The 27,770-nt window shown below is 44.1% G+C and overlaps 2 protein-coding genes across 5 annotated transcripts in view; one reads left to right on the forward strand and one right to left on the reverse strand.

Annotated features, from left to right (window-relative positions):
* Nucleotides 1-13,226, forward strand: part of PCCA (propionyl-CoA carboxylase subunit alpha) — a 341,190-nt gene extending 327,964 nt beyond the window's left edge. Inside the window, exons 26-27 of the mRNA XM_033104125.1 lie at nucleotides 10,030-10,107; nucleotides 12,884-13,226. Coding sequence (XP_032960016.1) covers nucleotides 10,030-10,107; nucleotides 12,884-12,952 — 147 coding nt within the window. The 3' untranslated portion in view covers nucleotides 12,953-13,226. The remainder of the gene's footprint in view (nucleotides 1-10,029; nucleotides 10,108-12,883) is intronic.
* Nucleotides 13,227-13,342: 116 nt separating this feature from the next.
* GGACT (gamma-glutamylamine cyclotransferase) overlaps nucleotides 13,343-27,770 on the reverse strand; it is a 45,308-nt gene continuing 30,880 nt past the window's right edge. For all 4 annotated transcript variants that reach the window (XM_033104119.1, XM_033104120.1, XM_033104121.1 and 1 more), the window contains one exon: nucleotides 13,343-15,379. In XM_033104119.1, coding sequence (XP_032960010.1) covers nucleotides 14,895-15,379 — 485 coding nt within the window. In that variant the 3' untranslated portion in view covers nucleotides 13,343-14,894. The remainder of the gene's footprint in view (nucleotides 15,380-27,770) is intronic.

The following is a 27,770-nucleotide window of genomic DNA, read 5'->3' on the forward strand; positions in this document are numbered from 1 at the left end:
GATCCTTTTCAGTTGTTTGAATGATTAGCCCTGAAAGTAACATCTGATGTATGTGTTGAATATAGGGGAGGGGCTTGCCTTGTATTTCTAAAGTCTAAAGGTTAGGGTCATAAGACGATACACAGAGCATGCCAAAAAAATGTGTACACATTTTCTAACAAAGGAAAGAAACTATTAAAATTGTAATAGTCAATATACACCGATAACAAAAGATGAATACAAGTCACAGTTGACTTCTGCAATGACAAGAGGTGCTCAAAGTGGTTACCATCAGCGTCCAGATACTTCTGATTACGGCAAACTACTGCTTGAGCAATGTTGACCAAAGTGTCCACTTGTATACATTTTATTGGCACCCCAGTATATATATACCTCCTTGGTATTGACAGTAAGCATGCATACACCCACATACTACATTATCAGAACAGTCAGTGGAATCTTCTAGTGACTAGAAGTGTAGGTTGGTAAACAGTGCGCGGGAGTTATTTTTTTGTTTGTTTTTGTTTGTTTTTTTGTTTTTTCATTTTCCATCTTAAGGTTTGTCTGGAAGCCACATAGGTTGTATACTGCCATCCTGAGCTTGTCAGTCCTAGTTATGTGGGTTTAATTATAAAATCACATGTGTGCTTTAAAAAAAAACGTGTTTAACTGCAATCTTTACTTTTCCAGCACCTGAGTGAGAACCTGAGAGGAGGGAGGAAGGGAGGGAGAGAGGAGGGAGGGAGGGAGCAAGGGAGGGAGGGAGCAGAGGCTTCAGACTGCAGTCTTGCTGCTCTATTGACACCAGCCCCCCAGGGCAGAGAACAGGGAGCACGCAGCCTTCTTGTTTCCAGCAACGGCTTTCCCCTCGTCTAGCTTCTCCAGATACTGCGTAGAAGGGTTTAGCCTTCATGCTTTCCATTTCCTGGTTACTAATTTAATGTGGGAAAGCAGGGCACTTAGCAAAATGGAACAATGTGGTGTCAGTCCTTGGTTCATTGGCGTAGCTCAGATATTGAAAGCCACCATCAGTAATTAAATGTGGGTATTCAAGAATGGTTTAATTTGAGAACTGACTGGGCTTCTATTTCATGTATTCCTTTAAAATCAGAGTACATGGTTGGGTGGGGTGCCCTAGGGACAGCACCTCATCTCTGCGGCCTTCACCTCACTTACAAATGCTCTCCTCAGCATACGTGTACCCAGGCTGGCCTGGGAGGGCACGGGCTTGCTTTGATTCCTCTTTCCAGCTTCCAGCGCCGCTTCTGGTCCTTGCAGAACTTCCTTTTATAGTCTCTGCCATTGTGTTTTGATAAAACTGTTTTCTCTTATTATTTGTGAAAAATGTCCCAAACCGCTAATACCTAAACCAAATGCAGGGTGAGACGCTGAATCGTCGGCTCTTATAACAACTTGTATCATTATATCTGCCTTGTGTAATTAAAACACGAGAAACTTTCCTTGGACCAAAGGCATGGCACTTACTTGAGGCCATTATAAGAAAATAATGCTTGTAACTTTTAAGTTTTGTGGTTTAAAATTATTTTAACACTGCAGGGCATGTTGTGGTGCTCTCAGCAATAACAATAGCTGAGCCAAGGTTCCACTTTTATCAGTAGGGAAAGAATGGAATCAATCATTCTGTATTTTCAAGCAAAACAAGCACCTAAAAAACAACTAAGGAACTACAAGTATTCTACTTTTCTTTGAAATGTTATTTTTTATAGTTTAAATTCCAGTTATGTGTAATTTTTATATTTAGCTGAGTAAAACTTGACAGATCTTAGAAGGGTGGACCTGGCAATAATGTGTCACAAAAGTGTCACATAAATAATAACAAATCTGTTTTGTGAAATAAACAATTTTAACAGAGTTAAAACCTCAGGACAAAATAATCTGGGTGGCTTTTTAAAAGTAATAAATGCACTCAGAGAGCTTACTGGGGAAAAGTCTTCGCCTCTCTCATCACAGAAGCTGGATTTTACGCTAAGTGCTTAGTTCAGGTTCACACAGCAGAAGTCCCTAATACTTTTCAGTGTCTGTTACATCTTATTTAACATTAAATGTGGTGGTAAACTCGGTTTTCTAATGATTAGATAATAGCCTTTTGAATATGTGGGAGGGATTCTCATTCATAATCAACAGAATGCAAACAAACAAGAAACAAAGTAGAACTAGATTATGAACATCTAGAGTCACAAATTTACTTCAGAGAACAATTGATAAAATAACTTTAATATGCCTTTCTTCTATGCCTTCTGAAAATGTTTTTAATGACTGATTTTCATTTCATTTCAAAAAACACCCATTTTTCTGTAAACTGGGCACACTTCCATAATTAAAGTTAGCATTTTTATAACTTGTTTGAATTATTAAAACTTCTGTGCATTACACTTACAGCTACTGAATTTGTTACACAATATTCATTTGACTTTGAAGTATAAAATAAAGTCATTATGGGCGCATTTTTTTGTTAGCCTTTTGATATCAGAAACAAAACAAAAAATACAAATGAAGATGAGGAACCCAATGGGGTATTTTGATATTGCATTTAATTGAGATTCTTTCTAGTTATGTTGAGATTCTGCAGTCATCGCAGATTTACATCAGAAATATTCATCTTATTTAATACATCAAAAATTAAGTGAGACGTGAACCAGGAGTAGGCTCTATACCATTTACATTTCTTTCTTTCTTGATTATTACTTTGTGACTTATTATATTGCGAAAGCAGGTGAAATAATAGATTGACATTAAGTACCTGTTGGTGGTTTTTCTTGCCACTTAGTCTGTCCAGCATTAGTAAGACCGACTGGAATATTTTTGTGGGGCCAAGAGGAGAACTGACCTTAGCATCAGGTAACTAGGTGTTTGGGACTGTTGTCAGGCAAAAAAAAAAAAAAAAAAAAGTATACTATAAAATGCACCGGTGCAAACATAAAATTTTGGATCAGTAATAGGAGTACAAGCCAGTTTTTGCCCTGATGTTTTTCTCCTCCCCGCGTGTACGAGCTCCTCCAGGGAGATGGATGGCCACTGTTCACCAGACACAGGTGCCCTGTTTCAGCCCATGATAGCACCCCTCCCCTCAAGACCATTGGTAATTGAGCTTAGAGCTGATCTTGGAGAAACCTCAAATAAATTTGGTGAGAGGCCTTTATTTTTCATTTCTTGAAGAAGCAGGATTTGAAACTGCTTTGCACTTCGGTATTCCAGGCGAGCATGGTTGGATGGGGCCTCCTGACGTGCTTGTCTGGCAGTGACTTGTATCAGTAACAGCATCTTTCCCTGGCAGAGGACCTGGCCTGGCTGTTTGATAGATTTTCCAGTTTCTGGATACCTTGATTTACAATCATAAAATAATTGCAATAATTAAATTTACATATTTTATAGCAGTGGTTATTCAAGCAGTTTACTTGACAAGATGCCAGTTTTTTATCCAAACCTCAGATTGTATTCCACAGCGTGTATAAATAGATTCATGCATTTATTAGTAGTTTTAAACTTTAAATTATGAAATACTACAAACATACAGAAAGTTATGGAGATAAGTACAAGCACTCATATGCTCTGCTCACCTTTCCCACAGCTGCTTCCCATTTTATTTAACAATAAAACACTGCTTGTACAGTGAACTCACCCTGGGGCCTCTCCCCAGTCAAATTCTTGTCCTGCCTTCTTCGGATGTAAAGGCAGTCCCAAATTTGGCCTTTTTATCTTTTCCAGGTAACATTCACTTTTAAACATTAGGGGTCATTTTTGTTGGTGGTAACAATTTGGGAAGTTTTACAATTTAACTGGATAATTATCAATATAGCATAAGATTTTTATAGATCAATCAATAAATATTCTAGGCGAGTCTTCTACAAATTTGGCATTTGATTTTATTTTTCAAGGAATGATCTACTTGGGATTATAGGGTATAGGGGATGCTATCCTTGTTTAAAATATTTTTGAAGATAACAGTTCTCAACCTTACCAAGATTCAAAATATCTTTTCTCACCCTTTTGCGAAAGAAAAGAAAATCATTTCACTGACTCCTTCAAAAGAGGGTATGTCACAAAGGTAGAGAATCTAGACTGATTTTGTAAAGATATTATAAATGACATCAATTTTAACTAGTTCTCTTTGTAACTAAAGGCTTTGGCTCTGTTTTACGCGTAAGTTAACTTAGAGGGCAGCAGGGTATAATGTTTTTCTTCATTTTAAGGAATTTTAAGAAAAACTGGACTCGTTTTATATGGGTCACAGCTCTGTATTCTTTCCCCAGCCTCTCAGCGCCCTGCTTCAAGACCCACTGCACAACTCCAGGGGGGCAGCTCCAGCAGGGGGGCGGGGTGAGCGCGGGCAGACGTGCGGACCCCAAGTCCCCCAGAGCCAGCTCCTTGGTCTTGTATGTTACCTCGTGAGTAAAGCAGCTGGTTCACAACCCCATTAAAGGACGCCTTAGACTGGAGATAAGGGTTTGGCGGCATTTCTGTCACCTGCTTTCTCTTTGTAATTTGATGATGGTTCCTTCCGTCATTGCTTAAATATGGCACAACCTCCCGGGGTGTCTTCTCCCTCCCTCATTACATGAAGATGTTGGGATGTGAATGCACACTTCTTCTTTAGAAAATATCAGGGGATATTTATGTACCAGCCTATCTTACCAGCTCAGAAAGAGGAAGTTGCTATAATCAGATTCTAGCAGTGCCTTTTAACCAAATCTGAGATGCCTCTTTCTTATGGCTGTTAACTGCGTCTGTCTTCAGATCTAAGGGCTTTAAAATGCATTGCATTCAGGCACCTGTGTTCTAAGTAGAACAGCCTTTAAAAATGTAATTGAAGGATTTTCACTTTTGTGGAGTCGTCAGCAGGATTGATATTGATCCACGCTTTCGGGTGGCCCGGTGCAGCAGAAGGGGAGACTGCAGCGGGCCGGTAAGCCCTCCGAGCCTTCTGTCTAATTTGGCAGAAAAATACAGAATGTAGGACAACAAAAGAAGGCTTCTTTTTCCATAAAAATTCTTCCTCCCACACACCCCTCTTCCCCAAAAAGGGGACTTAATTTTTCAGCTGCACGCAGTGATTTGGTGCTCACTCTTGCATTGAAACAGTTGCTGTCTGAACAGGCAGGAAACAGTTTTCTTTTAATTGCTGAAATCATTCGGAAGTGCTTCACGCCCTGCTCCTATACAGCAGATGCTGTGCATTAATTGGCCTGCGTAGAAGTGACCCAGGGTTCCTTGCAGCGGGCCCAATTTTAGGCAGAGGGTTTAAATAGCTTATTTATTATTTTGTATAATCTGGCGTACATTATGTGCTCCTGCACGTGCCGTATTTCATGGTCTGCAGTTTCTAATGTCATGTGGGTTTCAAAACCTGTGTTTCTCTGGTAATGTACTAGCAGCAGGTAAGCTGAAAATACCATCCATCAGGAGCTAATTTTTTATCCAGATACTCCAATGACTGATGAACCTGTCTTTTGTATGAATGTTTAGCACAGTAGAAAGCCATATGCCACTGGCACAGTTTCCTATGCATTCTTTACCGTTGCTAGAGAGTAGGCTTACAGGGGGAAAAACCCTCCATGCCATTTCTGTCCTCTTGCCTATATTTAAAGGATAACACCTTTAAAACAGCCCAGGTTTCGGATGACAGAAGAGGGTAGGCGCCGCCTTAAAGGAAATCTGACTCCCCAAATCATTTTCTTTATCAGAAATATGACTGCACACTCTTAATAGGGAACCTTGTTTTGTTACTCCCCGTCTGTTCAAAACAGACCTTAGCCCATTAGAAGGGCCTCCCTTGTGTGGGAAGACCACAGCTGTTACTGTAAATCTCATCCCGTCACTGTATCACCCCCATTTTGTGGCTCTGAAGGATGAAATTGAGAAATGGAATACTGTGCAGTCATCCTTTACATCTCCAATTTTAGGCCTTTGCCATCATTTTCATGCTTTTATTCCAAATCAAATAACATTAGTGAGCTACACCACCTTCTGATGAGTATCTGGTACTGAGCATAGCTTTCAGGTCTGTACTTCTGGGGGCTTCCTTTTATGTTAGGTGGAGCTCTTTCCTCCTCCTTTCTGTACTTTCTCTTCCTTTGAGCTTTCTCCCTGTGTTTGCAATCTGAATGATACAAGTTGCCAAATGTGTCCCAGTGTTAGCGTGTTTTCCAAGAGCGACATGTGCGGGAGAAGGTTCTGTGTCTTTTAATCTTTGGGGAAGGAGTGGAGTGAACTTGGTAGAAGGATATTGGGGGCTTTAATCAGAAATAAGAAGTGGTTTAAATCATTAGCACAACAAAGCATACTATAAGCTTGAAGATAAAAGTCTCTGGGGAAAGAGTCCTCTGAAAATAAATGGAACTTGATAGATTTCCATATCATTTATAACTTCCCTTAATTACACTTGGAAGACTTGCCAGTAAAACTGGAAAATTGGCAGCCTATATCCATTAGAGTCATTTTGCCCACCATGGCAAGCAGCTGGCTTTACTGGATTTTATTTCCCATCACTCACAATTAATCATCAGCTGGAGATGTCTGAAAATCTTAGGCACAGAGCGGTGCCGGTGACATTCAGGCCTCCTAAACATGCTAAAATCTGCTGAGTAAATGGGCCGAGTCTTCCCTCCAGCTTCCTCATTTTAGGGCAAGGCAGGCACGCGCTTAATGAGTGCGCTCTGATAATCGGATGCGAATGTGAACCCTGACCCTGGTCAAAGGAGGGCACGCAATAAGCCGGATGAAAGATAGAGGATTCAGGCCTCCAAACTTTACACCAATTAGACGGAGCGGAGAAGTGCATCAGGCTGACTAGGTTTATCAAAAAGACTTGTGAGGCTTGTGACCATTTTGTAAGCCGAACGTTGGAAACATCTGTCACAATCATTAAGTCTTTATCAGAGGAGTCACAAGTGTTAGAGAAGTGGACGTGCACAAACCCTTCAGTGGCAGTGCCCTCACCTGTGAGCTGAGGGAAACTGAACTCAGGCACCCTGTGTGCTCGCTCACTCAATGCTCATGCTTTCCCAGCACACAGGGAAATCCGGGAGGCGCTGCCACTAGCTCCCCAAGCTCCAGGAGGAGAGGGGAGCAGGCACCCCTGGGACACGGAGGCTTCCAAACGGTTGAGGTGAGAGGCTTGTGTAGTGCCATGTCGGTATTGTTGGAACTGGAGCCCACGTGGGGCCCAGCCGGCTGGTGGCTCCCCCCCCCCACCCCAGTCACAGCCCCGTCTGCATTCGCTGCTGGATGGTTTGTATCGTATTGACTTCTCTGACTTGGATTTTTGAGGGATGAAATAACTTGAGTTTAGATCAAGTTCATGTGTGTATACATGTGTGCATGGGTACGTATAAAACGATTCTACTGACCAAAACATCTCTCTCTGTTTTGTGGGGTGAAGGAACAACTTCCAAGAGTTCTTTCTCTTTTAGGGACGAATGAGTGTAAACAATACAAACAGATTGCTATGTGAACAGGGAGAGAGAAAGAACTGATTAAATTTTTATTCACAGCTAAATAATAGAACCAGCAGACACACGGAAAGGAACTAGGGAGAGAAAACAGGAATGAAAAGGAAGATGGAGCTGCGAGGATGGAATCCTGCCATTCAGTGCCGGGCTGTGGGTCTGGCAGAAGGGTGGTCACTTCAAATCTAGAGGCACTTTCTTTGAAGTCCTTTTAATCAAATTGCCAGAGTCACACAACCAGAAGGGAGCATTGTAACTTTGGGACTTCCCCACCTCTCCAAATTACCTTTGGCTAAATCAGAGATTTTGTTTTTCTGTTTAATGATTGGGGACCTACCCCTTGCAGTCCCTATATGTTACCCATTTACAAACACATAGAGCCAGCCATGGAAAATGGTCAGTGGGCAGCGACAGCGGGCCCCACAGGCTCCGGCAGACCCTAGTCTAACCTCCAGTGTGGCTGGCCCGAGCCCAGCCATCCTTCCACGTGTTTCCTACGCTGTCAGGTTGGCCCATGTTCCATTGGAAATCTCCTGGTTCATTGCTTTTTCATATTTGCATTAACTGTGAATTCACTTACTTGAAGTTCCCATGAAGAAGCAGTGCGGGGCGCTGTGGTCAGCAGATGCCGAGCAGTGAAGTGGGCTGAGCCCCTGCAAAGGGGCAAGGTGGTGCCCACCTACGAGAATCCCAAGGGGCTGGGTGCGGGGAGATGAGGGCTCTGAGCAAGCCGGGCTCTCAGACCCCGCAGAGGAAGCCTGGCTGGGTGGAGGGTGGGAGCAGGCACACACGGGCCCCATGGTTGGCACTCATCCATATGTGAAGGAAAAGAGCTACCAGAGGCCTGAGGTGGAGAGCTGACTACTAATTGTTAGGTGGAATTTCCATTGTTCGATTTCAGATCCATTTCCCAGAAAGTCACGCTGGCCCTGTTGCCGGAATGCCTAGTCCGTGGGCTGAGATGCAGTTTCCTGAGGCCAGCTCTGGACCCTCAGCCTCTGGGTCCACCAGGGTTTTGCATGTGGAGCTAAATGGCAGGTGCTACTCTGGGGAACTTGCCCTTCTCCCATCCTGTCTGGTCCCTGCCTGCCACTGGAAAGAGAAACAAGCAGGCTCTGAAGTGCCGACTCGAGGGAGTAACTGTTCTGACACGGGGGCACCCTCATTGTTTTTGAACTGCCCTCACTTCTCTCCCTCTGCGTGTTGAAGAACAGCAAGTTTTGAAGAACAGCCCTCGTGAGTTGACTCTTCCCTCTCCATGGAATGCAGATGCCAGGTGAAAATGAATCAAAAAGGGCAGCAAGCACAGTGCTTCAAGCCCAGCTCTCCAGCAGTCTCCTCCGTGCCAGCTCCGAAGCTTTGGCATCTCCTCTCTTCCTATGTTTCTGTGCCAAGAGAAAGCAGCCCACCACCTGATCACGGAGGAAAGGAATGCATAGGGCTCAGGCAGTCCCACTGCCAGCAAGACAGCTTGTGCCCCACGGGGGGCCGGGAGAGGGGCTTGGAGATCATCTGGGGATTTCAGGAAAGAACATTCTCCAGGCGCTTGTGCGACACTGGACGAGCACAGCCGCAGTGGGGTGAGTGTCCAGGAGCCCCACACTAGATGCCCGCCAGCACCCCAGATAGCCACTGGTTACTCTGGGAAATTCAACTCTCCCTTATCAAAGACTGGGAGACTTTTTCACAAAGAGAAGAGGAAAAATCACCCCAGCTCCTTGGTGCTTACCCATCAAGGGCAGAGAAAAGAGAATAAATAGAACAGGTTTTAGTCACAGCTGACTCCTGGGTGGAAGCCCCAGGTTTAGCCCCAGGGGTTTTTACCCAGCTCCGCATCAGAACATGAAGCTTGAGCCTGTGCCCACGGGTATCTGTGCAAGGAACGGGCACAGCTCCCGATAGCATCCCCTGCACTGGAAGGAGCTTTCTGGGAGCCCCCTCGCTGTTGGTATTTGGCATGTCTTGAAAAGGTTGGGACAGTGGTCCCCGGGGACCGGATGTTTGGTTGTTTCCAGCTCCCCAGAGTTGTAGAAAGAAACTGTACGTTTTGGTAACAGCTTTATGAGATAAAATTCACATACAATTCACCCCTTAAAAGTGTGCACTTCAGTGGTTTCAGTCTATTCACAGAGTAAGGCAGCCACGACCACAGTCAATCTTGGAACATTTTCATCACCCCAAAGGAAACTGTGTACCCATCAGCAATCACTCCCCTTCTTCCCTCAGCCCCTGGAAACCACAAATCTTTGTGAGTGTAGAGATTTGCCAATTCATTTCATACAAATGGAACCTTGTGGCAAAGGCAGATTCAGAGATTCCCAGGGGAGGCCCCACAACCAGCAACCCCTGCTCCTCCAATATCAGGGATTTTTTTCTAATGAGACTTAATGACAGCAGAGGGGATGGCCTTTCTCTGCTGTCCCTCAAAGATGAACTTGGAATATGAAGTATTTATTAAAGGTTGTTGCTGCTGTTTGGATCAAATTTCAGCATGTTTGACAAAGAATCTCTTCATGGCTTCACTCTTGAGCATTGTTGCAAAATTAGAATACTTGTAAAACTTCTGTCCATTTTTATTTTCTAGGTATCAGAAGGTCAGGAAATTTGTGTAATCGAAGCCATGAAAATGCAGAACAGTATGACAGCTGGGAAAACTGGCAAGGTATGTCCCCAAGTTCTCGCCAGCCCACGCTGAATCTGTGACAGGAAGTAGAACTTCCACTTTAGAATCTTGGATGGTTTGGCCTGAAGGGGACCCTAGAGGTGATCCTGTCCCACCTGTCCCTCCTGCAGACGAGGACACAAGATTGGGAGCTCATTTCACCCTGTAATGCTGCGTCCCTGCCTCATGGAGAGCAGGCCTTGCAAGAGTGTATGATGTTCAGGTAGCCAGAGAACAATTGTTCTTCACCCTAATGTCTTTCAAATTAAAGGGTCTTTAATTTTTAATGTTTACATCTGTCTTAGAGGCAGTTAGTTATCTGAGACTTAGGTGACACAGCAGGAAATGGTTTTAGAGATTGCAAAAATTAATGTAACTCTTCAAGATAATTTCTCCACAAAGAGAACAATTCAATTTTAGATCAGGAGGAGCTGAAAGCCCCATGTACACATCTGGGGCTTAATGATTTAGGGAGAAAAGAGGAAAAGATGTATTAGTACTAAAATTTACTAAAACTTCTTCAATGTAGTTTCTTCTTAAAGAAAATAGAAAAGTCATTTAAAGCAGTAACTTCACTATTCATTCGGTGACTAAAGACACCATTCAGAATAGAATGATCCTTTTCTAAAGGATGATTTGAAGTGTGGAGTGAAGTGGGGTGAGGACAGTGGCATAGGCTGATGTCATGCGCTGTGAACACACCTGGAAAGTGAGATCAAACCTTGGGGACATTGGGTGCCCTGGCAGAGAGGTACTGTCAGCTCATAATGGAGTTTGCATCAGAGAGACACAGGCTCCGTCTGTCACCCCAAACCAAAATGAAATTGATGCTCATAGAACAGGCCAAGTGGGACGCTCCGTCTGGTCCCAGCTGGGAGTGGGGAGGCCCAGCACATGGCCGGTGGGCCTTGACCTGCCTGGCTGGCCAGGCTGGAGGGGACTGCAGACGGCTGTGACCAGTCTCTGTGGGGTTTGGGAGGAGAATGATATGATTTGCAGATTTTTAAGAATCCTGCTTTCTACGTCTGATTACTTTTTAAAAAGTAAACAAAAAAGTATTGGTTTCTACTCTTGTAAAAATTATTATATTTGTTCATTAGGATTATTTAACATTGATGCTGTATCAGCATCATGAAATTTCCATCCATGATGAGAACTTGGTCTCATTTTGGGGATGCAGAATATCCATCAGATGTGAGCCAGGGGCCCGTGTTGCTAGACTGAGGTACTAACACAAAAATGAACTTGGGGGGGTGACCGGTTAGCTCAGTTGGTTAGAGCGTGGTGCTGATAACACCAAGTTGCCGATTTGATCCCCACATGGGCCACTGTGAGCTGCACCCTCCTTTCGAAGAAAAAAAAAAAAGAACTTGGTCATAGTTCTTTTATATAGTTCTCTCTAAAGTTCTCTCTAAAGTTCTCTCTCATAGTTCTCTCTAAAGGAGCAGAGGGCCCATGTCTGGCAGTGTGATTTATGTCCTCGTGGCCTGGGTCTGTCTCATGGTGAAAGCTTAGCTGCTCCTTGGTCATCAGGAGCCCAGAGCTGCTTTCAGGGTGTTGATGGGCTCCGGGAGAATTTGCCCTGTGGCCTGACCTAGTAGCTGGAGTCCTGCCTGCCTGTACCATTTCCTCCTACCCCCCAGCAGGGCACACCGGGAGTGGCCAGAGCCCTAGCCCAGAGGAGCGGGCCCTGGGGAGCCAAGGGGGCTGGCAGTTCTTACCTGGAAGGACCGTTTTTTCCTCCCGGAGAAACGGCACACAAGGGAAGCAGATCCTCCACTCTAGTAACCGCAGTACCATGAAAACGATATCCTACACAAATATTGGGCTTCAGACCAGGAAAAGCAGCCACTTCAGTGCACATAGCACCTGATGAACAAGGCCTGGGAAGTAGCCATGGCACAGCCTGAAAGAGCCTGGGCTGGAATCCAAGGGAAGAAGGCCCTTGTGCCCTCTGGCTCATAGCGGCCAGGGCACAGAACCCACGTCGCCGGCACTGTTCCCAATCACCACCTACTAGTTTTAACCCGTTGTTCATTTTCACTCCCACGCAGTCGAAGAAGTCCAATGGCTGTCTCTTCCCTACTCCAAACCCCTCCCGCTCATTTTAAATCTGAACACAATTTGGGAAGCAAAACTTAACTAAAACTGGGAGAAATGAGTAGGATGACAGGGCACAGTAGCAAGGTGGCAGGAGCTCAGTGCCTGTTCTACATCCTGCCACAAAGTCCGGTCCGGTCCGTGTAGCCGCCCGTCTTCTGAGGATTTCATTTCCCTTCAGAAGGACGTTTACATCAGGCTAGAGAGTTTTTCTGTTAATTAGTACCTGGGTTGACTCTTGTGTAATTGTTTTTAAAACTAAACTACACCATGAACTCTCATAATATTTGTACAGCCTAAAACTGTGGTGAGACTGGGAGGGCTGGGCATTTGAGAGCTTATCCAGCATCAACACTTCTGGCTTCTCGGTGCTGCCCAGACCCCCGAGTGTAGCCAGTGCAAGGGCCAGCCAGCAAACAGCAGCAGAAATCCCCTTACACCAGCGACTTGTAGGACAGACAAGGACGGGAGAGCCGGAGAGGGGAAGGTGGCGAGTCCCAGCCCTCAGAGGACGTCCCCTCGCATGAGGTCCCCTCTGACTGCACAAGCTGGGTTTTCTACCTGTGCTCCAAAGCCTGCCAGGCTGTCTCTTCACTTCCAGAAACAGATGACGAGATCGCTCCCTCCTGGTCTAGTTAATAATTCTTACCCCCCCCCTTTTTTTTTAAAATTCAAGGTGAAATCGGTGCATTGTAAAGCTGGGGACACAGTTGGAGAAGGAGATCTGCTCGTGGAACTGCAGTGAAGTATTTATAGCCTTTCAGTCATCACCCAATTTAATTAGCCATTTGTATTATTATTCTTTCACACTCAATTGATTCAAGCATTTTGCAGGAACACCCCTGTGCAGCAGATTTTACATGGTCATATTTATTCCACATATAGTCAAAACCAACATTCTGCCAAAAAAACCAATGGAAATTTTTATTGATATAAATAATTGTACATATGATTTGTACTTCTGCTGTGAGATTTCCTAGTGTCAAAATTAAATCAATAAAACTGAGTAATTGTCTAAATATTAGTTTGCCCTTTTTTTGCATGAAGACAATGTACACAAGAGGCTCCAGGCTGTGCCAGTAGACTTTAAATACTAGCATTTCATTGTGATCCTTTTAAAAATTCATACAAATCCCAGGTTTTGCCTTCAGTTTCATTAATCTAGCATTTACCACCATATAATCTGATTACCTACTTCATCCCGGTTGAGGACCTAACTACTGTTTGTGGTTATTTGTAACTTCTTAAGCCCGGTGGGCACTGGTGATGATTCTGGAAATCCCCCGTGTGGCTCTGATGGGTAAGTGCTGGATCTGCCCATCCCGGGGCATCACCATACAGACACCTGACTCACATGGCCCCCTCTTCCCCATCCCACAGGCTCTGCTCGGCCTTCCTCGGCCCAACTGCAGTGGCAGGGTTGCCATGAGCTCATCAGCTGATACCCATCCTGTGTGTTTCTGTGAAGCAAGTTCCCCATTAAGAAACAAGGGCTAAAAATAATGCGCATGTTGTTGTGCCAGATGCAGCTAGTGATCATAGTCTACCGTTAAGGTGAAGAGTAAGTGAGCTCCCCCAACGGAGGATGGGGTTGCAGAGGCTCAGCAGCTGCGTGTGCATTGGTTCTGAAACCCTCGGAATCCATTTCCTGCGTGCGGGTGAGTAAGCGGGCAGACTCGTGCGCTGACTGGAGTCTGTGCTGGCGGATCAGAAGGAGGTGGGCAGTGATGAGCACCTCGTGCCGGGCTGCAATTATTTTAAGTGCTGTGTCTATTTGGAAGCTGAGCTTTCTGTCTGGCCTGAAGAACAAATTACTAATATGTTGGTTCTTCTCCGAAAGGCCCACCCCGAAATGCCGCTCCCGTGGGGGGCACAGGGACAGTGCCTGTTGGGCTCTGGGCTTGTGAGCTTCCATCTGAAACCAGCAAGTGGGTGCTTGTTATTTTGCTAGGTTAGAATGAAAAGAACCTATCAAATTAAGCAGGCCCAAGAAAAGGAGCAAAGCTAGCGCCAACACTTTTATATTTGATTTCTTAAACATCTAGTTTAATTTTAAATGATCATCTTTAATAATCTCTTCTTTAATAAGTTTGATATGAAAAGTGTGAACAATGATGTTATTTATACTCCAACACTGCTCTAAAATACAGCATTTGTCTTGAGGTTTTGAAAAATCACACTGAGACATCCCAGATCAGCTTAAAACATTTTTTCCTTGGTGCTACAGGTCAGAATCAATACAGAAGGGCTGCTCAAATCTAGCTGCAACACAAAGTCTTTACATTGATTTTAAAGGTTACCTTCAGATTAAAGCAAAGCAAAAAGAAAAAAAAGAAAAATATGATAACATAAGAGTTCCTGAAATGTCATTTAAGGGAATTAAAAATCCTAAATTTTTGTTATCCAGTACATTCTCGCCTACGATGCTCTTTAAGCAGCGAACAAGAAAGCGGTATCGGATAGACAGATTTCAGGGCACAATCTTCTTATCAGTATGTCAAAATAATTTGGGAAATCGGCGGCCACTACAAAAGAGATGATTTCTTTTTCCACAGATTGAGTTTTACAAACATTTGTTTCAAAGGGCATTACTACGTTTTTGCATTCAGTGAGTGCAGACCAAGCTGAGGTAATCTCATAATCATCAGGGCGCTATCCGTCCTCTGGCTGCTGAGCATTCCTCGCCTTTATCTGTTTTCCCGTGGATTATAGCGAAGCCCGTGCTCCCCCAGAGAGTCGTAACTGTGGTGGTACGGGAGGCGGACCCACTCCGGCGGGTAGGAGGCCGTGCTGTACACGAAGCACTGCAGCGTCCTGTCAGCAGCTGGAGGCCCCTGGGGGGCGCTGCGCGCGCCTTCCGACTCGAGGACCGCAACCCTCACCCAGGTGCGCTGGTACATGGTGGGGCAGTCTTCGAACTCATCGAGGAAACGCAGCATCCGCTCGTCCACAGTATAGATCTCGCCCACCACACAGTGGCCCTGCCCCGGGAGGTTCAGCAGATGTGGAATGTTATGTTCTCCAGCGATCACCAGCGGGTAAGGCTCCACCGTGTGGCCGTGGCCCTGGAAGGTCGCGCAGCCATTAGTATCGTCCAGCAGGACCTTGTGGTTGGGCTGGCCTCGCTTCAGGGTCCCGTACACAAACACGTGGGCCATGCGGGCCAGAGACACTGCAACGGAGAAAGGAAGCCGACTGGTGGGTATTACACGTGGCAGAGCAAGGGACAGAGCTTTCGCTCTCCAGGGGGATGGGCAACCTTGTCTGGGAAGGGCCAGATAGTAAAGGTTTCAGGTTTGCTTGCGAGTCGCTGCTCCCAGGCCCCAGCACAACCCTGACCGTTGTGTGGTGGGCTCTGAGGTTCCAGGAAACACCACCTACCCTTTATAGTTATTTTTCCAAGAAAAGGCATTCATTTTGAGGACATACGTACTTACCATTTGAGACAGCCTGTCTTAGTATCAAATCCTGCACAACTGCTGTTTTTTTAGAGCAGTTAGTTTTCAATCTTTTTAAAAGGACTTTAAATACTACACAATAAATACTTACTATAGAAAAAATAGAAATAATAAGCAAATATAAATATGTATTGTGTGTGTGTAGCCCAAACAGTCACCTGTAATGGGCTACAAGAACCTAATTCAGGTTTCAGTTCTAAATTTACATTCTAGTCTTGGCAGTATGACCCAGCCAAGTTTTAACAATTCCACCTTTCAGTGTTCCTTTTTCAAGGTCCTAGAGGGTAATGATGCTTCCTTATGACTCACTGTGACTCATCACAGTGACCTTGGCTCCAGTCTGAAGGTAAACATTTACTGCTTGCCTGGGTCTGGGCCATAGATTGTTATGTAATCGACAAAAGTGATTTGTGTAAAAGTGACTCAAACAGAAATGGAAATGAAAGTCGAACAGGGGTAGGCCCTCTTCAAAGCCTGGCATTTCACTGCCCTACTTGCCCGATGCTGTGTAATGACGGCAGCCTTCTTCAAGATAGGCGTTGGAAACGAGACACCCTGTGCAGGAAAACAAAAGATGTGTCCATCTGCTAGCAGCAACCAGAAGAAACACCTGGAGGACGACACCCCCTGGACACCAATCACATGGCCAGTGGCCCTTGAAGAATTCACACTTAATTCACAGGTCTTCCACTTTCTTCTCAGCAAACAAAGGCTGGTCTGGGGGTCTCAGCCTTGCCCCACCTCCTCAGGGCATCTGGGGAGGGTGGGTGGTCCCAGCAGACCAACACATCTGACCACTTGTGCCCACCTCTTCCCCTCCACTGCCTTGGTCTCCATCACCAGCATGTGGAATGTTGAGCATTCCATGGGTTTCAGGCTAATTGCACTTGAAAAGCTTGGCCCTGGGAAAAACACAAGGCTGGCCGGGCACATGCAGTCTGAGCATCTGACAACACTGAGACTCCTTGAGCTGGGCAGGGATGGGATGAGAACTCATTAGAGTTGTGGGACTGGAGGGGGAGGCACGCCTCATGTATGAAAGTCAAGATGTCAATCAAGAAGAGCCCAGAATTGGAGGAGAGAGGAGGAAGAAGCAGGAGCTTTGGAGCTGCTGGTGGCAGAACTGCTGCTGGGGGAACAGAAGGAGGGAGCTGCGTGCCTGGGCGGATGCAGAGACCTGAGCGAAAAGACAGACAAGTCAGGAGAGAACCTGGGGCCTGCCCACAGAGAGTAACAAGGGCAGTGTGACTGTTTACAGAGGTGGGCTGGGGAGAGATCCAGGAAAATGAGCGCCAAGACGACGATGGTGGATTTGGATCAGACTGTGCGGCAGCCCTGGAGACCAGTCATTTGGAAAGAGCTGTCCCCAACTTCTGTCTCCCACACTTGCACCCTGTCTTCTAGAACGATCTGTTAACAACTCCTCCAGGTTGTCCCCAGGATCTGCAGTTTCTCACCCCCTTGTCTATCACCCTCGCCCAAGGGCTGTCCCCCAGTCCCCTAATGGGCCTGCTCCTCTGTTTCCTCAAGCCTCTTCCCATCGCAGCCCCCAGAGGGTCCTGGTCAACCTCGGCTGCAAACTCCATGCCTCCCTTTTGGTGCCAGCTGGCCCGTCGCCTCATCTCCCTCCTGCACCCTTGGAGGAACCCTGCGGATGCCTGCCCACCCCAGGGCCTTTGCAGTCACCGCTCCTCCCTCACCCGGCTCCTGCCCCTTTACGGAGTGGCTGGCCTGAAGCAGCACCCTCCCAGTCCCTCGGTCCTTTTACGTCGCCCCGATTTGCTCTCTTGACGGTACGTGTTCTCCAGATCACTGCTTGCTTTGTTCGCTACCAGAATGTGAAGAGCTGGCAGAGAACTGGAAACCATCTCGTCCTATGGGGCCAAGTCTCCGGTTGGCGAGGACTGAGGCTACACAGCTGGGCAAAACCAGTCAAACTGGAGACCCGTGCTTATCGCTGGTGTCCTACCTTTTCCCCTCTTTGGTTAAGTTTTTAACATTTTCCATAATGTAAAAGGCAAATAACTTTACAAGAAAAATGAAATTTCCAACCCTTTCCCACTCCCTTGAGGTAACACTTTTAAGCCTTTTAACTGTTGCATTTGGTATGGATCTCCATATTGTTGGTTACTTAACTGATTACTTCTTCTTTTTTTTTTTTTTTTTTTTAAGTTTTTATTGGGGAAGGGGAACAGGACTTTGTTGGGGAACAGTGTGTACTTCCAGGACTTTTTTTTCCAAGTCTAGTTGTTGTCCTTTCAATCTTAGTTGTGAAGGGTGCCATTCAGCTTCAAGTTGTTGTCCTTTCAGTCTTAGTTGGGGGGGCACAGTTCAGCTCCAGGTCCAGTTGCCACTGTTAGTTGCAGGGGGCGCTGCCCACCATCCCTTGCGGGACTCGAGGAGTTGAACTGACAACCTTGTGGTTGAGAGCCCACTGGCCCATGTGGGAATCGAACCGGCAGCCTTCAGAGTTAGGAGCACAGAGCTCCAACCGCCTGAGCCACTGGGCCGGCCCCTAACTGCTTACTTCTTGATGTTTTAAATTATGTCTCACCTTTGTACCCCAAAGCAGGTGAGCATAGTGGTTTACAGCAGACTTCAGAACCAACTTGCCTGCGTTGAAATCCCAGCTCTACCAGTTTTTAACTGTGACTTGAGGCAAACCCCTTGAGCTCTCTGTGCCTCGGCTTTCTCAACTGTAAAAGGAATAATGGCTCCCTGCCTGGGAGGACTGTTGTGGTAGCCGCATGAGTTAACACACACGGACACCCCTGCACATCCGGTAAGCCTGCATTCCATGTTCGCGGGGTTACTGATGCTAGAGAAGCTCTCTATGCCCACGCCCCAAACACGCGTACTCGTTCTGCCCCACATTCCTGCAACAGACTCAGAGCCCAATTTTGGTCAAATCCATATTCAGCATTAGAACTATGTAAACACTGTTCTCAGATAAGGCACATAGTGTACTATGATTAATTTCCTTTCTTGGACAACTTTTGTTTTTCTTGGAAAAACGGCTTCAGATTTTTTTTTCCTGCTCTTTGCTCAAGTTTCTCTGACAGTAACTCGGCCTCACATTCTCTGAAAGCACTGTAAGAATCCTGTCAGCCTCGACCACCCATTGGTTCCCATTTCCCTACAGCCTTGGCTCCCAGAGCCCATCCTGCTCCAGCCTGGGCCACGGTACCGCTGCCATTCGGCACGTCCCTCATGCCATCAGGGCTGCCCTGGGCCGTCCTGGGTCCCATGGCCCCTACGCGGTTGACTCCCTTATTTTACTGAGGCTTGGTTTCCCACCCTCGATTAACACTGTGGCTGGGTAGAGAATTCTCTAAATGATTTCCTTCAGAACATTACAGGCATCAATGCTTTGTCTTCGAATTCCCCAAGTTCTTGCTGAAAAGTGCAGTTCCACTGGGGTCCACAGTCCTTCGTACAGGACTCAAGCTTTTCTCTCTGAAGGCTCTTAAGGTCTTCCTTTCTCCCTTGAATTCTGAGGTTCTATAATGATGTGCCTTCGTGTGGGTTTTTTCATTCACTGTGCCAGAAATTTCCATCTGAAAATTCATTATCTTGGATCGTGGGGAATTTTCTTCCTTCCTTCTTGTTCTCTTTCTGGGATCTCCAGTACTCAGATGTTGCACATCCTGGATTAACCTTCCAATTTTCTCTTTATATTTACTTTATCTTCCAATTCTTCAATTTTTGAATATTTTTGCCATCATAGTTCCAAGATGTTTTTCTTGTTCTCCATTTTGTTACCGTCCTGTTCTTTCACAGCGAAATACCATCTCCTTAAAGTAGGGCTGGTCCCATCGTAAGCCTGTTTGCTTGTTTAAGTGCTCACCTTTCCCTGCATTGACTCTGTTTCTCCCGAATTCCTTCCTCTTTGTTTTGGGATGTGTTTCTTTAAAAGGTTTTCTTTAGAGGTGTCTGTCATCCTTGCCTGGCCTTTCATACTGAAACGGGAGACACCATATAGGAAGCTGAAGCTCTGTGTGAGCCAGGGGAGCCTGAGGGTTGGCAGACCTTGTGTGGGGGCTCTGAAGACAGGTTTTGAGGGGCCCCAGATAACAGAATTTGTAGATGGGTGGACTTTCTCTTCATCCTATTTTTCAGGGTGCCACCTCGCCCACCCGTACCCTGCTGGCCCTGCTGCTCCTAATACCAAGCCTCTTGCTAAGCCTCTCCGGACAGGAACCCGCCTGCGCTCTCCTGGGGTTCTGCTCCCTGGACAGACTTTCAGCCTCTCCTTCCTGCCCCTACTGTTTCCACGCACCCATGGCCCACGAGTCTGGAGCTTCTCTGCCATTCCGGGCACCAGTCAGCTAGTTTCTCACTGGCTTCTGACCACATAGGGACGTGGGTTTCTGGTTTCTCCAGGCTGCTGAGTTACCACTCATATCTGTTTTCTAGCTTCCAAAACTTTGTTGCGCTCTCCCATCTTTTGTCTTTCTGGGTCAATGGAGTGTCATTTAAGGCGTTAGCAGGGATAAAAGCCTGTTCCTCCCTGGCTGCTCCCTGGGGAGCCCTCTACTGCACCACCAGCACTTCCATAGCGCCACGTCTAGTCCCCACCTGACGCCATACACAGGTGTCACAGTATTATTGACTCCATTCCTTATGCTGTACCTGACATCCCATGACTGTTTTTATAACTGACAATTTGTACATCTTAATCCTTTCCCCTTTCACATTTCTTGTAATACTGGTTTAGTGGTGATGAATTCCTTTAGCTTTTTCTTGCCTGGGAGACTCTTTATTTCTCCTTTATTTCTAAGTGATAACCTTGCTGGGTCATATTGGTGGTAGGTCTTTGTCAGTCCTCTGCTTCCTCTGATCTACTGTTGGTTCCCTCTAATGTAGTCTTTATTTCAGTTATTGTAGTCTTTATTTCTGACTGGTTCTTTTTCTTTTTCTTTTTTTTTTTTTTTAATGGTTTCTATCTCTTTGTTGAGATTCTGAGATCACCGAGTATCCTTATAATCAGGGTTTTGAACTCTGTATCCGGTAGATTGCTTGTGTCCATTTCGTTTAGTTATTTTTATGGAGTTTGTCCTGTCCTTTCATGTGGGACATGTTTGTCTCCTCATTTTGGCTGACTCCCTGTGCTTGTTATTAAGTGGAGCTGCTATGTCTCTGAGTCTTGGTAAAGTGGCCTGATGTAGTAGGTGCCCCATGAGGCCCAGTGGCCCAGTCTCCCTGGCACCTGACCCAGGTACAGCAGCTGTGTCCCTTATGTGGGTTGTATGTGTCCTCCTGTTGTAGTTGAGCCTTGATTGTTGTTGGCACATCAGTAGGTGGGACTGACCCTCAATGCTGACTGGCTGTGACTACAGTGGAGGAGCTGTGGTGCAGCGGCTGACGCCTCAGAGCGGGACTCACTTTAGCGGAGCTCTGGTGCCTGCCCAGTCTGCTCTTCAGGTGTGTCGTCTGTGGAGGTGGTTGGGTAGTGCTCTGGTGTGGTCTGAAGCTGGCCACCAGATGTGTAACTTCTTGGGACGGGCTCTGGTGCCGCCAAGGTTAGCCACCATTTTTGCCTGGCTTGGGGCCACCTGGTGGGAGCTACAAAGTGACATGCAGTTGGCTGCCACCTGTGCTGGACTTGGGAGAGCTTATACTGTGAACTGAGGTCGACTGTCACTAGTGCTGGGTTTGGGATCCTTGGGGGCAAGTCCGCACCTTAATCATACTTAACACTTCAGTAGTGTTAAGTACATTCACATTGTGCAACCATCACCACCATCCATCTCCAGGGCTCTCTTCATCTTGCAAAACTGAAAATGTTCCCAATAAACAGTAATAGCCCATTTCCCCCTCCACCAGGCAAACGATGCTACTTTCTGTTTCTGAGTTGGACTATTTAGTGAGGTAGTGAAATCACATACGTGAAATTATCCAACATTTGTCTTTTTGTGGCTGAATTATTTCCCTTAGCATAACGTCCTTGAGGTTCATCCATGTTGTAGCATCTGACAGAATTTCTTTCCTAAATTATTTAAGGCAGAATAATATTCCATTGTATGACTATACCGCATTTGGTTCATCCACCCACCAGTGGACATTTGGGTCGCTTCCACCCATTGCACATAATGCTATGAGCATGAGTGTACAAATACATCTTCAAGCCCCTGCTTTCAATTTCCTTTGGGTATACGCCCACAAATGGGATTACTAAATCACATGGTCATTCTATGTTTAATTTTTTGAGGGACGTCTATACTGTTTTCCATAGCCGCTGCACCATTTTACATTCCCACCTACAGTGCACAAGAGTTCCAATTTCTCCACATCCTTGCCAGCACTTATTTTCTATTTTGTTTTGTTTTGCTTTTTTGATAATGGCCATCCTAACTGGGTGAGGTGGTAGTATCTCATCATGGATTTGATTTGCATTTCCATAATGATAAGGGATGTTGGGCATCTTTTCATGTGCTTATCATGTGCTTATTTGGCCATTTGTGTGTCTTCTTTGGAGAAATGTCTATTCAAGTCCTTTGCCCAATTTTTAGTTAGATTGTTTTCTCATTGTTGAATTTTAGGTGTTCTCTGTATCTTCTGGATATTAACCTCTTATCAGAGATATGATTTGTAAATGTTTTCTCCCATCCTGTAGGTTGCCTTTTTTACTCTGTTAATGGTATCCTTTGGTGCATGGAAGTTTATAATTTTGATGTCATTTGATTTTTTTTTTACTTTTGTTCCTATGATTTTGGTGTCATAGCTAAGAAATAATTGCCAATCCAATGTCACGAACCTTTTGCCCTTTGTTTTCTCCTAAATCTCTGCGTTAGTTCTTACATTTAAGTCTTTGATATATTTTGAGTTAATTTTTGTATATGGTGTAAAGTAAGGGTTTGACTTCATTCTTTTGCAAATGGATATCCAGTTTTCCAATTGCTGAAAAGACTGTCTTTTTCCCCATTCTCCCATTGGTCTTGGCACCTTAGTTGAAAATCATTTGACCATATATACGAGAGCTTATTTCTGGGCTATTGTCTTCCATTGGTCTGTATACCGGGGGTGCCAAAAAAATGTATATATATGACTTGTATTCATCTTTTGCTATTGGCATATACTGAGTATTAAAATTTTAATAGATTTTTCCTTTCTTAAAATGTGTATACACTTTCTTGGCACCCTCTGTATATGTCTTTATGTCAGTACCACACTGTTGTGACTTCAAAACTTACTGCAAAACTACAGAGACCTCCAACTTTGTTGTTAGTTTTCAAGGTTTCTTTGCTTATTTGCAGTCCCTTGAAATTCCATACGAATTTCAGGGTGGATTTTTTTCTATTTCTGCAAAAGAAAAATGTAATTGGGACTTTTGATAAGAATTGCATTAAAGCTATAGGTTGCTTTGGGTAGTATTGACATCTTAAAAATATTTTAAGTTTTCCAATCCATGAAGATAAGATGTCTTTACATTTATTTAATTTCTTTTAACAATATTTTGTAGTTCTCAGTGTACAAATCTTTCATCTACTTGGTTCAGTATTTTCCTAAATATATCATGCTTTTCAGATTATTCATTGTTAATGTATAGACATGCAACTCATTTTTGTGCACTGATTTTGTATCCTGCAATTTTGCTTAATTCATTTATTAGTGCTAACACTTTTCTTGTGGAAATGTTATGGTTTCTACATATAAGATCATGTAAACAGAGATAATTTTACTTCATCCTTTCCAATTTGGATGTCTTTTTATTATTTTTCCTTGCCTGATTTTTCCAGATATGACTTCTAGTAATATGTTGACTAAAAGTGGTTAAAAAACAAAAAAATTCTGTTCCTGATCATAGAAGGAAAGGTTTGTCTCTCACCATTGAGTATGATGCTAGCTGTGGGCTTTTTCCTTATGTTGAGGTATTTTCCTTCTATCCTATCCTTTTTACCATGAAATGGTGTTGAATCTTGTCATGTTTTTTCTGAATCAATTGTGATTGATGACTGTGTGGTTCCCCATCCCTACCCCAACCCCTTCGTTCTGTTAATGCAGTGTTTTAACATTGATTTGCCTACGTTGAACCATCCCTGCATTCCAGGAATAAATACCTCTTAGTCATGATGTAATCTTTTTAATGTGTTGTGAAATTCTGTTTGCTAGTATTTTGTTTAGGATTTTTGCATCAATCTTCATCAGGGACATGAATCTGTAGTTTTCTTATACTGTCTTTGTCAGGGTAATGATGGCCTCAGTGAATGAGTTTGGAAGTGTCTCCTTCTCTTCAATTTTTTGAAAGTATGTGAGGAGTTGGGAAGAATGGTGTTGATTCTCTTTACATATTTGGTGGAATTCACCAGTGAAGCCATCTGGTTCTGGGTTTTCCTTCATTGAGAGGCTTTTGATTACTGAGTCAATCTCCTTACTAGTTATAAGTCTGTTCAGATTTTCTATTTCATCATGATTCAGTCTTGGTAGTTTGTGTGTTTCTATGAATTTATCAATTTCATCTAAGTTATCCAATTTGTTGGCATTCAGTTGTTCATAGTATTCCCATATCCTTTTTATTTCTGTAAAATGGGTTATAATCCCCCTTCTTTCATTTCTGATTTTAGTTATTTATATCTTTTCTGTATTTTTCTCTTAGTTAATGTAGTTAAAAGTCTGTTGATTTTGTTGATCTTTTCAAAGAACCAAATCTTGCTTTCATTGATTTTTCTCTATTCATCTCTGCTCTACTCTCTATTATTTCCTTCCTCTGCTAACTTTGGGTTTAGTCTTTTATTTTCATTTTTGAGTCCCGTATCTCTGTATATACTCTGGTTCCGCCAATTTCCAAGGGCTGCCATGAGGGTCACAACCAACAGAACATGTGTAAAGTCTATTACAGTGGCCAGATCCTCTCATAACGGAAGCCAAGGCTACCTCAGAACATGCCTGTGATTCATTCAGGCCAGAAGCATATCAGCCCCTCCTGACGCACCCCAGCCCTGGGAGGAGGGGTGGCACTGCCACTGCAGAAGGAGTAGCTAACCTTCTGAGTCTCATACATTAGTCTGTCTCCACCCTGTCCTCTTCTGCCATATAGTTTCTTCTATGGCACTGGGTTATGGCCAGAGTCTTGGATAAAATGCAAGAGATTGATTTAATAAATAATGGCTACAAATAGCTGTAGGTGAGCCACTTTGGCTTTTCTGGTGCAAACTGAAGAGTACACTTCAGGAGTGCCTCCATGTCTGCCTTAATTGGCAGATGCTCCCAGGTAGGCATGTTCTAGGACCTTATGTTCAGGCCAGCCCTCAGCATTCTAGAGATGGACACAATGCATGATAAGTGTAAAATGCACTGTGCACACGAATGGCCTGAACCAAATTCCCATCTCCACCACTTACTTAGCCACTGTGGGTCTTTGGGCAAGTATTTAAACTCTCTGAACTTCTATTCCTGCTATGTAAAACTGGGTTCATCCTGTCTCCCTAAGAGCTACTCTCTATTGACTGCAGACTGTGTGCCAGGCCTTAGCACCTGATGAGTATTAATTCCTCCTTCACCTTGACCCTGTTCCCTAAGTTCTCTACCCTAACTGAAAATATCTGCTAGTTTATATTCTTCTTAATGAAACTCCTTAAAAAAGAATACATAATCAATGGGAGAGAGAAGCAAACCATTGGTTGTGGCCTTAATGATTTTTCAGAACCAAGAATACCTGGGAAGCTGATATTACATAGAAATGATCATGATTAGGCCATAAGATGTTAATTCCAAATCTGTAGAAAATCAATTCAGTAACTTTCTTCTGCAGAAGAAGACAGTTTCCATAAAAGACAAGCCAACAAAAAATTAAATTTCTTTTCTAGGAAATAATGTAGACTGCCACAATGACCAAATTATAATCTTCTATGTTTTATCTATTGAATTGTATTCTTTATACTATTTGCTTGAGAATAGTACTTATGTAATAAAAAAAGAAAATTAACATTCTGCATTTCTGGCTCCTTTCACAAGAAAAACATCATTACTTTTCTGATTGTATTTTGAACAACAAACACAGATCCTTCAGGAAGAAACTCATCCCTGTGGGGCTTGAGAAAGGATCAGAGTTAAGCACTGAAACAAGCAATTAATTCCCATTAGAGGATTAGGGCACTCATGTTCACTTTGAATCAGAAAAACGAATTGTGAATAAAATCATGTACAACCAAGAGGTTACTTGTCAAAGTTAATAAATTAGAGAACTGAAGGGCAAACCGGAATGTACAGAAGTTGAGCAGCCACATGAAGCACTAGCGAGAAAAGTGGTAGGGTTTTGTATTCATGAGACAAGATTCACCCTCCTCAAGATGCCTTAGAAGCACGGTGTGTCTGGGGGTGGGGGAATGGCTTCTGCCATATGGTGCTGTTCTTACTCTAATAGACACAGCCTATGGAAAGAGGTCTTGTTATGTCACCATCACCCATGCATGAATTCCTTATACCATGTTTCCCCGAAAACAAGACCGGGTCTTGTATTAATTTTTGTTCCAAAAGACACATTAGGGCTTATGTTCAAGGGACGTCATCCTGAAAAATCATGCTAGGGCTGATTTTCCGAAAAGGTCTTATTTTTGGGGAAACATGGTAGTATCTTACCATTAATATACAGACTCAATGAATGAGACATGTGAGTTGTTAATTCAATCGGATGAATTTTAGTTTGGGGTTTTTGAGCCAATTCTAAATGAACTCAAGCAACATCTGCAAACAACCTGTAAAGACCTGAGTGGGAGGGTCACTGCTGTGGGCAGGACCTCCCCTACTTGGGAATCACAAAGCTGACCCTTGTCCCAAACCCAACTTCTCAGGAATAATGTGGACAGCCAGGGGTCAGCACGGAGGTGGAACAGGCTCGGATAGTCTCAGAAAGTTTTACTTCAGCAAAATTTGGCTATTTAATATTGTCAATATTTAAGAAAACAAAAACACTCATGGAAATGTCCATCTGGCCTGGCACTGCTGGAAATGCCTCTGTCACTTATTCAGCAGTTTTCTTTCTTGAAACACAGTCCATCTATAGTTTCATATTTCATCACTTAAGCAGAAATTGAAAGTGATTACGAGTCCTTTGCATAATTATTAGATTTTTTTCCTGCTTGATTTTTTTTCTTAGCCACCTGGTGGTAAGAGTGTAAAAGGCAGGATTTAATTAAGAGTTTATTATGCTAGTTTACAAATGAGAGGTACTACACATGCCTAACCCACATTTAGGAAGATACACACACCAGGTGAACCAAACAAGAAAAACACTAAAATTTAACTCTTCTTAAACTAATCTACAAAAGGATTTAAACGGACACGAGCTTCTAACATGAAAACAACCTTTAAAAAAAGGTGTCTCCCTAAAATATTCATTCCGTAACTATTAAAATTTAATGATAAAAAGAAATGTTAGCAAAATCTGTATGCCATCATTTCAAACTATTTTCTCTTGAGTGGTAAAACATCAAGCTACTAACAATGCTTAATGCCTGTTGTCAAGATTGCATTAGAAAAGACAGGTGAAATGACTGGATTTGGGTCACACGAAATTAAGGCCTCTCAGGGGCCAGCTCTGCCACTCCCCACTGGCTGGACAATGGACTGTTTCAGAACCAGAAATAACCTGCCCTAAAGAGCTGCCGGGGAAGCGTCCTCTTAGTGTCTTTCCATTTGCTGCATGAATTAGCTTTCATTGTTCAACACCTTCTGTCAAAGTCGGCTCCAGCAGAACCGTGGCCCCACCGAAGCCATGAAGGGCCCCCTGTCACAAGTGAGGACACCAGTTTCAGTGAAGCCAAGTGCTCTCCTAGTCCCTGCGAGGCCACCAGCAGCCTTTCGCAGCCGTTGCTCAAATTTTAGTGAAAAGCACATGTGATGTTGTGCGTGACTGCTGTAAAGAGGACTTTTCTTATTTTATAGAAACCTTCTCACATCTCAGTCAAGTAGCCACTTCTCTCCCGTTCTATTGTAACATTATTTTCCCTTGAGAAAATGCCTGAGTGTCCGATATAGTTACACATTAATTCTTCAGAAGTTTCTTAGAACTGTAGGAAACAGGTGAAAAAACAAAGTGCCTTGAACTTTAAACTGGAGCTTGGCCTGCGAGCACGAAGTGCTTTAAGGTCACGTCACTCCCCCTCA

The sequence above is a fragment of the Rhinolophus ferrumequinum genome, chromosome 4 (genome assembly GCF_004115265.2).
Source record: "Rhinolophus ferrumequinum isolate MPI-CBG mRhiFer1 chromosome 4, mRhiFer1_v1.p, whole genome shotgun sequence".
In the NCBI taxonomy this organism is placed as follows: Eukaryota; Metazoa; Chordata; class Mammalia; order Chiroptera; family Rhinolophidae; genus Rhinolophus; species Rhinolophus ferrumequinum.